Consider the following 12,658-nt stretch of genomic DNA (forward strand, 5'->3'; position numbering starts at 1 on the left):
TGAGATCGTGAGGACCAAGCAGGCTCACCTCTCGCATTAACGGTAAGAGAAAATGGTGGGTCGCGAAGGTCGGCCGGCGTAGGTCTCGAGGGTCGGCCGGCATGGGTCGCGAGGGTCGGCCGGCATGGCTCTCGAAGGTCGGCCGGATTGAGTCCCGAAGGTTGGCCGGTTGGTAAAAATGGGTCCCCGGAAAAAAAGTTTGAAGAACACTGCGTTAGAGCACTTATGGTCACTTTGGAATGGGTGCAGATTAAATTATCCTTTCCCTGGACTACTCGGAGAGGAGGCAGTAAAGGAATTAAAATAGTATTTGATGAAAAAAAAACTGTCAGTGTAACCAGACCATAGTTAGCTAAACCTTACTTGATTTTTTTTTTGTGTGTGTGTACAGTTGCTTTAAATTATGAGGTTCCTGGTTTGGGCATGGATCTCAACAGAGGCAAGTTTCAGGACAATGGAGGATGCGGCTATGTTCTCAAACCCAAATTCATGAATAATAACATCAAATTGGACACAGTGGTTTCTGATCAGAATGTTGATCCAACGATCATTGTAATACAGGTTGGTATTAAGTAATTGTATCAAACATAGGAACAAGTTTAGTCAGTCTTAGTAAATTTAGAGCTCTAGTAGCAAAAAGTGTAGACGCATTTTTAGGGCAACACGGTAGCACGGTGGGTAGCACAGTTGCTTCACAGCTCCAGGGTCCCAGGTTTGATTCACGGCTCAGGACATTGTCTGTGCGGAGTCTGTACATTCTCCCCGTGTCTGTGGGTTTCCTCCGGGTGCTCCGGTTTCCTCCTACAGTCCAAAGATGTGTAGGTTAGGTGGATTGGCCGTGATAAATTGCCCTTAGAGTCCAAAAACAGTGAGATGGGGTTACTGGGTTACAGGGATAGGGTGGAGGCTTGGGCTTAAGTAGGGTGCTGTTTTCAAGAGCCGTTGCAGACTCGATGGGCTGAATGGCCTCCTTCTGTACTGTAAATTCTATGATTCTATGATTTCAATTATCGAATTATGATTATTCGAGAAAAAAGCTGAGGGGTGTGAGAGGGGGGCTGGTGGCTTTAGCAGTGGTGGTAGAGGTGGGTGATCTCGTAGAGGTTTTTAAGGTAATTAAAAGGTTTTATAGTGTAGGTATAGAGAAAATATTTTGACCTGTGGGGAGACCAAAACTAGGGTCGATAAAAGATGGTTGCTTAGAAATCTAATAGGCAACTCAGGAAAAAGATCCTTTGCCCAGAAGGTGATTAAACTGTGGAACTCACCGCCACACAGAGTAGTTGAGGTGAATATAGCAAAGATGCATTTAAAGGGGAATCCAGATAAATATATGAAGGAGAGAGGAATGGAAGGCTAAGCTGATCGGATCAGTGGAAATAGAATGAGAGAAGATTTATATGGGACTAAAGCCAGCATGGACTAATTGTGCCATATGACCTGCTTTTGTTAGATCTATCCTGTATAATTCAATGTAATAATAACTCATCATTAATCATCAGTTGAATACACATCCATTGGTCATAATTGCTTGGAGCATTTGTTTACCTTAGGGGAGTAAGCTAATTTTGGGGAAAGGTTTACTCTGCTGTTTGGCACAAATTATGTATGTGAAACATTGTTGATCTAGTTAAAATCATAAGTGGGAAAAGAACTCAGGGCTGGATTCTCCGTTTCAGCAACTAAGTGTTGACGCCAGCGGAGCATTTGTGGCCTTTTACCCCCAAAATCACTGCGTGAAACTCTTACCGATCCCAGGACCACTGAGGGGCTAGCACCAATGTTGGGTGAAACTCCCGGCTCCCGCGCCGAAAACGGGCGGAGAATGGTTGGGTCCCTGGCCGCACATGCGCACGGCTGACGACCTGTAACGGTCGTGCCGTACAACAGGGCGCCGGCCGTGCGCGGACCCGACCCGCCATCCGCGACCCCACAGGCCACCCCCTGACCACCACCCCAGCCCTCCAGTCCTCGCAGAAGCCTTCCCGGCCAGCACACGGATCCCGGCCGAGTGTGGCGGCACTGGACACAGTCCGCAGCCGCCACGCGGGGTTCCCGCACAGCTGAGACCACACGTGTCCCACGCAGTCGGGAACTCGACCCATGGGGGCGGAGCTTCGCAGGAGGGCCTGCCGCTGCCCCGCCAATGGCATTGCAGCGGTGCACGATGCGATGCACCATTTCCGAGAGGGCGGAGCATGGCTGACCGGCGCCAAACTGGCACTGGCACCGATTTGGGCGTTGCAGTCGATTCTCTGCCTGATTGCCGATTACAATATAGGCATCGGGTAATGGAGAATCCCGCCGTTTGTCTTTTAATGAAGAATATCTTATTTCCTGCAAATATAAAAATGTTATTGTTTAGTTTTTCTTTGTAAAGGTCAAAATGGCAAATCTATTTATTCCACATTCCCAGTCTAGAGCTGTGGCAGACAGAAGCAGAGATCAGAGAGGTTACAATAGCTTTGCACCAATTCTATAGCCTAGTCCTGTTAAAGAAGGGTCCCTGCCGGAGGTGCAGAATCATTAAAAAAAAATCCCCCTAAACTAATGCTACTTGCGGATACAGCTTGAACCGTATGACTGGTCAATGTTCTTTCTGTATAGATCATTAGTGGTCAGCACTTACCTATCTGCAGAACACCGAGTAAAATAACGATCGACGTTTGTGTACGTGTAGAGATTTATGGTGCATCCAGAGACTGCGCAGCGCAACAAACCAAAATTGTAGAAAGTGCAGGTAAGGGGAGAGTAAGTAAGTTTCAAGCATAAATTTTGTGTGAGTAAAGATGCTATGTTGCTACGTTTAAAAAATGAGGGAAACTACTTAAAAACTGGCTGCTCTGTGTTGTCCCAGTTGCGCTGAGTATGCAAATTAACACTTTACAAATAAAAGGTCAAAACACAAAAACTATCTTTAATTTAATAAAAATGTATTTTTATCCATGCTGTTATTGTGGGATATCCACATGACGTACATGTCAGGTCACATGATAACTATCACATAGATGTTGACAACATCGAATGAGGCTATTTGGCCCATCATGCCTGCACTGGCCGTTTGCAAGATCCAATCCGAACTACTCCTTTTGCCTCACTCTTTCCCTGAAAATTTATTGTGGGGTGGAGTTTTCCACTATCTCCATGGTGGGTTTAGTGGCGGGCATGGCAGGGGATCAATGCGGCAGGAGCTCAAAAATCAGTTTCTTGTCAGTGTCATATGACGGCGGTATCTTCTGCTCCCTGCTGCCATGTTTGGGTGGGTTGCGATTACTGCCAGAGGCCGGTGGGAAACCAATTTGCTTCCCGCCAATGGGACGCAGATGAAGAAACGAGCAGAATTGAACCCCCCACACACCATTTTCTGTGCCGCCAGCAGGAAATCACGCCAGCCCAGAATACATCTGGACCAATGTGGTGGCCGTAAATATTAGCACAGGGGGCTGGTTTAGCACATTGGGCTAAATCACTGGCTTTGAAAGCAGACCAAGGCAGCAGCACGGTTCAATTCCTGTACCAGCCTCCCCGAACAGGCGCCGGAATTTAGCGACTAGGGGCTTTTCACAGTAACTTCATTGAAGCCTACTTGTGACAATAAGCGATTATTATTTTCATTTTCATTTCACTTACCTTAAGAGGGTTGTCACCCAACTCGGGCATCACAGATGCCTCTTCCCCAGCACTCCTCCAAGTGCCGGTGAGTTTAGCTGAAGCTGTCTACTCCTGCTGCAGACACGTGTCCATGTAGTGACTGCCAGAATGAAAGACCCCTTCTAAACTAGATCAAATATCCACAGAGGTGTGTGACCCTGTACTGGTGGAGAGTGCTGGTGTCTATTGTGACGCCTCTACAAGTGCACTTTGCCAGGCGTGTGTTGGTGCTGTACAGGCCTTCCTCTTCTTCCACTGGCCATCGGTCAGTCTTCCTACGTTAGTGGGATCTCAGCACAAATGGTATTCTTTCTTGTCGAGATATTTCTCCATTCACATTGATCAGCATTTAATGGGTGGATAGGAAGGCTTCCACCTCTCCACTGATCGATTCAGTGGGGAACTCACTCCAGCTTCTGATGGCTACCCTGCAGTCACTTAATGCTTTTGAAGAGTGTTAATTGGCTGGAGTCAGGTCTTCTGCCCCCATCTGGGGATGAAATCCCACTCCCAAGAGCTGATGATCAATCTGCTTACCCAGCAGCTCTCTGGTCCCAGTCATGCCACCAGGAGGAGTGGTGGCCATTGCTGAGAATATTCAGTTCCAGTGAAGAAGAGCCGTGAACTTGATGGAAGATGAGTCTTGGGAGTGGGTGAGGGGCTCTCTCAGCACACTGAGGACCAGCGGCACTGAGGTGAAGGGTGAGTGACGTGGGTGGGGATTCGGTGCAAAGGCCATGCAGGGAGAGTGACTCAGCTACCTGGGTGGGGGAGGGCGGGGTTATGAATTGGGGAGAGCCTGATAGTAAAAGGCGGCCTATGAAGAAGCCTCCTCCTTTTCAACCCAAGAAATTAGCAATTGTGATGAGGATGGGGAGTGGCTATCAATTGGACACTTAAGGGCCTCAGTTGGGTTGAGGGCGGCTGACCTTGCCCTAGGCCTCATGTGCAACTCTACCCATAGAATTGTGGTACGGTCTGGGGTGGATGGTGGACAGGTGTCAGAAAGTCAGTCACACACAGAATTTTACAGGACACCCCCCCCCCCCCCCCCCCCCACCTGCAAACACGCATGTAGGGCGTTTAATATTAGACAGAACATACAGTGCAGAAGGAGGCCACCCGGCCCATCGAGTCCACACCGACCCACCCACCTAATGGACAGAATATTCTGTCCATTAACTCTGATTGCAGTAAACTGAGCTATAAAAATGTTTTATTCTTTCTCTTTTTAGGGTGCTACCCCAATTGGAATGATTGTTTGCTGTTTTGTGTACAAGTTCCAGAACTGGCATTAATACGATTCATAGTGAAAGATGTTAATCCTTTCAGTGAGAATGAATTGCTTGGTCAGTACACATTGCCATTCACAAGCATGGAAAAAGGTAAAGATGTCTCAGGTTTTTCTGGCAAGTTGTGTTCTGGCAGCTGCCCACTGTTTTTAGTAACAAATCTGGCAACATGTTGAGAGTCACAATTGAACATCTGTTCACAGAAAGCCAAAAGAAAACTTCCCAAGTTAAATGTAATCACCATAAACAAGATTCTCTAGTGTAGAATTTGTACATCTGCACACTATAATGAGTTAAATGAGTACAAATGATGGCTGATGGATGACACTTTTTTGTGCTCTGTGGAGTGCCAATTTCAGGTATTCATGAATAGTGTTTTGCAACTTCCTCAGCATTTTCACCTCCACCTGCTTGGCTGGAGAGGTTGTGCACACTGCAGTCCTTCAGAGATCCCCCGGCAGACCTCCGGAGTGAGAGAGCTGGGGGAGGGGGGGGGGGGCGGTGGGAGGATCCTTTCTTTTACAGATTGGACGCATCATCCCGCAGCCCATCCTTAATTGGTTGGGGAGTCCATTAGGTGTGACTTTGAATGGTTTTCTCTGGTAAAGACTAACTGCTGGGCCGTGCCGTGCCGTTGCTGGGAGTCCGCTTTCAAGCCTGTGAAAGGTCTGTCCACTGCAGCAGGGGACTAAAGTGGCCAAATTCTGCCCCAGTGTTAGTCCATCATCGGTGATTAAGACCGATTTTAAATGACTGAAAACGGCTTTTAAAAACTATGCAAAACTATTTTCTGCTCAGATTGGGGTGATTTATTTTAAAATAAATCAATTCAAGACTTTTTAAAATGTGCCTATTAGTTCCCTTGCCTTCAAAAGAACCAGCTCAAGTTTTGGACTCCCCTCGAGGGCCTGAAAACAGGCAGGAACTCCCAGTGGTGATTAATTTACCCTGAAGTATGGTTGGATTTGGGGGGGCAGGACCAGCTTCGAGCAAAACTAGCTCACAGGAACGCAAACATAAATTGAACCAATGACCCTTCAAATTACACAATTTTCCATGAGTTTAGAGAGAATTACTTTGAAAATACCAGCGCCATTGGGCAGAAATACAAGCCTTAATTTCAGGATGTTCCTTTTTATTCCTTGATGGGATATGGGCATTGTAGGAAGGCCAACATTTGTTGTCCAATCCTAATTGTCCATTGAACTGAGTGACTTACTCAGCCATTTCAGAGGGCAATTAAGAGTTAATCACATTGCTGTGGTTCTGGAGTCACACAAAGGCAGACCAGGTAAGGACGGCAGATTTCCTTCCCGAAAGGACATTAGTGAACCAGATGGATTTTTTTGACAATCGGTGTTAGTTTTATTTCAGGTCTGACAATATAAGTTGAGGCAATACAGTTGTAAATTGATATTAGTTGGTAATATATTAAGAAACAAAAGATAATTGTCAATGCTAATAGCTATCTTTGGATATCTGTGATTTAAGTTCAGAGATCCAACATGTAGCTGCTAATGATTGGGCCAGTGTAAGAAAAATTGTTGTGTTTGAAAGGAAGACATATACCAAGAACAAGAGTATCATTGAAATAGATTTGCAATCACCCCACAACTGATCAGACATAAATATATTGTTAATGAAAAGCAAAAACTACTTCCATACTTGGGCAGCATGGTAGCATAGTGGTTAGCACAATTGCTTCACTGCTCCAGGGTCCCAGGTTTGATTCCCAACTTGGGTCACTGTCTGTGCGGAGTCTGCACGTTCTTCCCGTGTCTGCGTGGGTTTCCTCCGGGTGCTCCAGGTTTCCACCCACAGTCCAAAGATGTGCAGGTTAGGTGGATTGGCCATGATAAATTGCCCTTAGTGTCCAAAATTGCCCTTAGTGTTGGGTGAGGTTACCGGATTATGGGGATAGGGTGGGGTGTGTGCTTGGGTAGGGTGCTCTTTCCTCGGGCAGGACTCTCTGGTTGCCAAGCAGGCGCAGCTTCCGGACATAGTGAGAAGCACAAAATCATGATGAATTTTCAACCTAAGAATAAAATTTTTAAGTTGGGACCAATGTAGATCAGCAAGGGATAGTTGTGATGGTTAACAGGATTTCATGTGGGATAGGATTGGACGGCACGGTGGCACAGTGGTTAATATTGCTGCCTCAGAGTGCCAGGGACCCGGGTTCAATTCCAGCCTTGGTGACTGTCGGTGAGGAGTTTGCGCGTTCTCGTTCACCCCTCCCACAATTTCCCTGCGCCCCCAACCCTGACCGCCTTCCCTGCCTCCCCTACCCCGCCCCCTTCCCCATCCCAGTGCCCTTTTAGTGATACTCTAACTGCTTAGCCTTTCGTGCTCTACCACTACGTCTAGATGTTTTCCCCAGGATGCATATCAGCGGTGGAGTCAACCTGCTGCTCACCAATGTTCTGTAACCTTTGATGCCCCTGGTTGGCACCCTCTGGGGCCCAGCCCACTCGTGGACAGAACATGATCTGCCATGCCACCTTGTTTGGATGCTGACTCTAAGACACACAGTTGTCAGGGGGGTTCGGGGGTGCTGGTGATCGCCAATGCCACCCTGTAAGTAGGCTCTGGGATGGCCCCCAATGCCCGTTCCTCCTGGTCGATGCCCATCGGGCACTGGGGTCACCTTAGGAGGGAGGAGCAGCTGGACTGAGCTCCGGATGCTCCTGCGCCATCTGGCACTGCTTGCCCTGGCGGCTCCAGAATGTCTGCACCATGGCGTCAACGCCCTCACTGATGTCCCTCTGTGATCGGGCCACACTCTGCAGTGCCTCGCCAGTGTCCGCCTGCGTCTGTGGCACGGTCTTCTATGACCGGGACATGCTCTAGAGTGGCTCAGCGTTATTCACCTGAGACTGGGACGTGTTCCGCAGAATCCCGGCCAGGTACCACTGAGATTGGGGCACGTCCCCCAGGAACTGGGACACGCTCCGCAGCGCCTCGGAAAGGTCCATTTGAGACTGGGACAAGCTCCGCAGTACCCCGGAAAGATCCGGAAAGATCCACTTACATCAGGAATACTTTCCCCAGTGACTGGGACATGCTGTTGAGGCACTCAGTCATGTCCATCAAATCTCGACAATATCTTGGACTCATGGTGCTGACATTGTGCACCAGGCTCTCCACTGTGGTTGCCACCCTAGCAGTTTTGGCCTTGATGCCACGCATTGCCGGTGCTATCTCCTGCACCCTCAGCCTTTGGGACTTCTCAAATTGGCTATGGACCCACTGGAGTGTTGCTGACATCGCCCTCTGAATCTCTTGAACACAGCCTATCGACTGCATCAGCTCCAGGTAAACCTGGTCCAGAGGCTCAGCATCTGACTGGGACCCAGCTGGGTCCGGGGATCCAGCAAACCTCTGATTACTATCTTGCCTGAATATTCCTGCCTCCACCTGATGTGCAACAGCAACTGCGTAGTGTGGTGCTCACCAGAATGTGCCCCAGAAGCCTGCACACCACTTTTGCCTACCGAGGTGTGTGTCTATGCGCTGGCGGACGGTTGGGTGATAACCGTGCCGTAAATATTATGGCGACATTCTCAGAGATCTCTTCCATGGTGATTGCTTGAAGGCGGGACGCCCCCGGATGGTCCAGCGGCATCGGAGGGAGATCCTGTGGGATAATGGACATGTGGTCGGTCAGTGTCCAGGATCAACATGCTGGCATGTATAACTTACACGTGACCGGTCCTCTGGGTGGGGGGCCTGTAGTTACCCACCACCAGGGCCCTTTCCTTGTACGGGCTGGGGACTCTGATGCCCGGCATCGCACCACCAATCTGGACCCTGTCCCGTGTTATGGGCAACCTCTCCTGTGGGGACACAGAGAGGACATTGTGTGCCACATTCATCGTGCACCTGGGAGGAGCGGGGGTTTCAGGGTGACCATTGATGAGCACCCTTGCTGGGCATGGGTCGGACATTGCTTGGTGCTAGGTGGGGGTTGGGGGGGGGGGGGTGACATGTGTGACCAGTGCTGGGCCAGGTTGGCATCCCTGAATCTTGGAGCCGGTCTCCTTGATAGCATGTCTGCACGCTGTGTGGGATTACCACTGCGCAATCAGTTTAAGTGCTGCTCCCCTTGTTAGCAGGGGGCCGGCAACCGGGACCCTGGCGAATCAGCCGGCGGGACAATTATTTGTGGCGTGAAGTCTGTGGGACCTCACTAAGTGAACTAATTAAGGTTTGATACTGATGATGACCTTGCAGGGTCAACCGTCAGAAAAGGAAGCATGCGGCAGTTCCAGCTTGCTACCACACTTCGAAACTTTTCCGTTAGATCAAGGCGGGAGTTTTTGGAAAGGTGAGCACAAATTTGGAATGGGACAAAGTGTAAGGTTTTGGAGAGTGGAGGAAAGTTGAAGATATGGTAGGAAGTACAAGAAGATTAAACGGTGATATGAATGGATGGCAGGAAGGAAATGAAGCAAGTGAGAGGGGTTTGAGAGAGGTGGAGAGGAGAATAAAGGACATAGTTGGATGGACTCGGGTAGGTACAGATAAAAAATATTTTGAGTATTTTTATCCATTAAACAGATGTTGCCCAATTATTTATTAGTAATTAGTAAGTCAAACTATATTACGCTTATTCTAAATAATGGAGAATGGGCAAAAGAAACCCTCACTGAAGCTATAACAGACTGCACTTGAAACAGTTTTGGCAGCCAGCAAGAAACAGATAGGAAAGGTCAAGGAAAGGTAACAATGATGCTGTGTCTTTTCCTTTGATGGTAGATTTGTATTCAGTAAATTGAAAGATGTCAGTGCTGAGTGGCGGTGCCTTTTTCCATTTGCTACACATCATGTCAACATCAAACACTCCAAGTTCATGTGCAGCCTAGTTAGATGCAGGGTAAAGCTCCTTATAATTCAGCCTGAACAAAGTGCCTGACCTCAATGCCAGGAACAGCATCCTTTACTGACGAGTCTACTTGTATTATTCACTGCACAGATCACTGAGACTTCGAGGAGGTGGCTAATTGTTGTCTAATTACAGCTAAATTATATTCCGTTTCAGACTGATAGTCACTACTTTATGGCCGAGTTGAATGAAGTATTTAAGAAAGAATTTGGAGCATTTTGGCCTAATACTAGTGATCGTAGATGATGAAAATAAACTTAATGAATGGTTTGAGGTGGCTGGGCGATGCAGCAATTCTTTAATTCTGACTTACTCTTGTTTCTGTTTCTCTTCACTTATACTTTTGGCTACTTTTCTCCTTGGCTCAATTTCTTTTCCACCTGGATTGCTTTGCCACCACTTGTTCCTGTTAGTCTTGAGTTTACAGAAGTTCTCGAAGATGTGCAGCTGAATAAAATCAGGCAAGGTGTGAAAGAGACAGTTCAAAAGACCCCAAAATGTACACTTGCTGTCAAGTTGAATTGCTTTGCGGATTTTTCTGGTGCTCTTCTTTATTTAACTGTTATTAAAACATTCCTGAAAAGTGAAAGTATAATGATTAAAACATTGGAGCCATGTCCTAAAATTGATGATGCTAAAATAAAGTATAACCATCGCTGATTCTCTAGATTTATTCATCATAATTAGGTACCATAAAAGCTAATTGGTCATTAATCTTCGGGAGGAGTGGAGGAAACTTCAGAAAGGAAGATGTATGCTTAACTTTAATGTGATTTACAGAAAGAAATACTCCTGAACAAAGGAAATAAAATGAATATAATGAATATAATTCGTTCTGTTGGCTGAACAGGGAGTGTTTTGTATTCCAAGCACCCTGCTTTGGAGACAAATGATGGTATTCCCTTTTTGGAACTTTCGATATAATCTGGTATGAAATCATACAGATTAAAGCAAACTGTTAACAGCTTCGACAAATTAAAGTTTTCTTTAGAAATTTGGAGGAGAAATGTAAACATTTGCCTCATTTATTGGCTCTTTTTAAAAGTGAGATTTGCATCATTTTTGGAGTAAATATGTCCTAAAGCCCGTTTAAAAGGGAGTTAAGCATTTGTTTGCCCAATCAATGAAGGGTTCTGTCGCAAAAGGTGAAGTAGGATGATGGACCCCTTACTAATCTGTGTTTGCACTACCAATTGAAATTTAATGCAAAATATTCAAATAAGGGCTTAACAGAACTTCATTACCTCATTTCACCAGATAAACTCAGAAATATCTACAATGTTGGGTGCAGCACGCGGTACACTGATTAACATTGCTGCCTACGGCGCTGAGGACCTGCGTTCGAATCCCGGCCCTGGGTCACTGTCCGTGTGGAGTTTACACATTCTCCCTGTGTCTGCGTGGGTTTCACCCCCACAACCTAAAGATGTGCAGGGTAGGTGGATTGGCCACGCTAAATTGCCCCTTAATTGGAAAAAAATAATTGGGTACTCTAAATTTATATTTAAAAAAAAGAAATTTCTACAATGTCAAATTTAAAAGGTATTTGCAGTTACGCGGGCAAATATTTAAATGCTAAATGTTATTAAAGCAATATATTTTCTCCAGTGTTCCCATAGTGGTACATCAGGTATTTATTTTTAGAACAAAACTAACCGTACAATAGCAATTACAAGCGCGTGGTTAGGGAAGAATAATAACGCAGTGGTTGAATTTTCAATAAGAGTGCTGTCAGCATAATTTATAAACAGCCTTGGTAAAAAAGCCACAATATTTTGCAAGGTACTTCACTCTTGCATGCGCTTCGTGGATGTAAGATGATCATGGAATCTATATTTCAACTGTTTGAAAACACAGACATTAATCCAGGTTAATCAGTCCTATTATCTGACAAGTATTACATTAATATGGCAGCTTGCTGAATTAGTAATGGTGTGAATGTAATTGGTATCTTGCTGGAACTCAGGAAGGATGGAACATGAATGGAATATATTATGGAAAAAGGAGTGTTTGACTGTGCCTTAGAGGGATTCGGGTAGATCAGTTCTTGTGGAAGAGGGATTCAGGGGTGATGTACCATCAATTGGACGCGAGACATGATGAAGGTCCAAACTTAGGCTTTAATCAGCTAGATTTTAGCCCGGTGGTTGACTACAGAGAAAGGCTGACCACCGGGAACTCTGGGTACTTATACCCCACCTCAGAGGCGGGGTCCACTTGCCTCTCGACCAATTGGTGAGCAGTCACATGACGAGTCCCAGCCAATCAACCGAGAGGCACATGACCAGCCAGAGCCAATGGGAAACCAATGGCAGTGCTCATATCCATACCACCACAAGGGGACATGAATGTGTTTCTTCATTGTGACCATCTGCCACATATACTTATCAAGGCAGTTGGAACAGAAGCAATCATCTTCCTCTTAATCTAGTTCATGATTGCTACACCAGGCACCAGTAGCAAATGTAAGGACCAACCGGGTCCGGTCAGAATACTTTAGTTTGTGTAGGGGACAAGTCAGGAGTGTCCACTCTCCCCACTACTGTTTGCCCTGGCCATAGAGTCCTTGGCAATGGCCCTTAGGTCATCGAATGTTTGGCGGGGGATAGTGAGAGAGGGGTGGAACATAGGGTCTCGCTCTACGCAAACGATTTGCTCCTGTACATAACAGACCCGCTGGGGGGGATGGCTAGAATTGTGGAGATACTGGAAGAACTTGGTTGGTCCACAGGCTACAAGTTAAATATGTGTAAGTGCGAGGGGCGGGATTCTCCGACCCCCTGCCGGGTCGGAGAATCGGCGGGGGAGGTGGGAGTGGCATGAATCCCAC

General features: G+C 46.8%; 1 protein-coding gene across 1 annotated transcript in view; it reads left to right on the forward strand.

The window, feature by feature from the left end:
• Nucleotides 1-12,658, forward strand: part of LOC119973297 (1-phosphatidylinositol 4,5-bisphosphate phosphodiesterase zeta-1-like) — an 88,548-nt gene that overhangs the window by 72,805 nt on the left and 3,085 nt on the right. The window contains exons 10-12 of the mRNA XM_038811106.1: nucleotides 392-561; nucleotides 2,608-2,740; nucleotides 4,887-5,036. Coding sequence (XP_038667034.1) covers nucleotides 392-561; nucleotides 2,608-2,740; nucleotides 4,887-5,036 — 453 coding nt within the window. The remainder of the gene's footprint in view (nucleotides 1-391; nucleotides 562-2,607; nucleotides 2,741-4,886; nucleotides 5,037-12,658) is intronic.

The sequence above is a fragment of the Scyliorhinus canicula genome, chromosome 11 (assembly GCF_902713615.1).
Source record: "Scyliorhinus canicula chromosome 11, sScyCan1.1, whole genome shotgun sequence".
In the NCBI taxonomy this organism is placed as follows: Eukaryota; Metazoa; Chordata; class Chondrichthyes; order Carcharhiniformes; family Scyliorhinidae; genus Scyliorhinus; species Scyliorhinus canicula.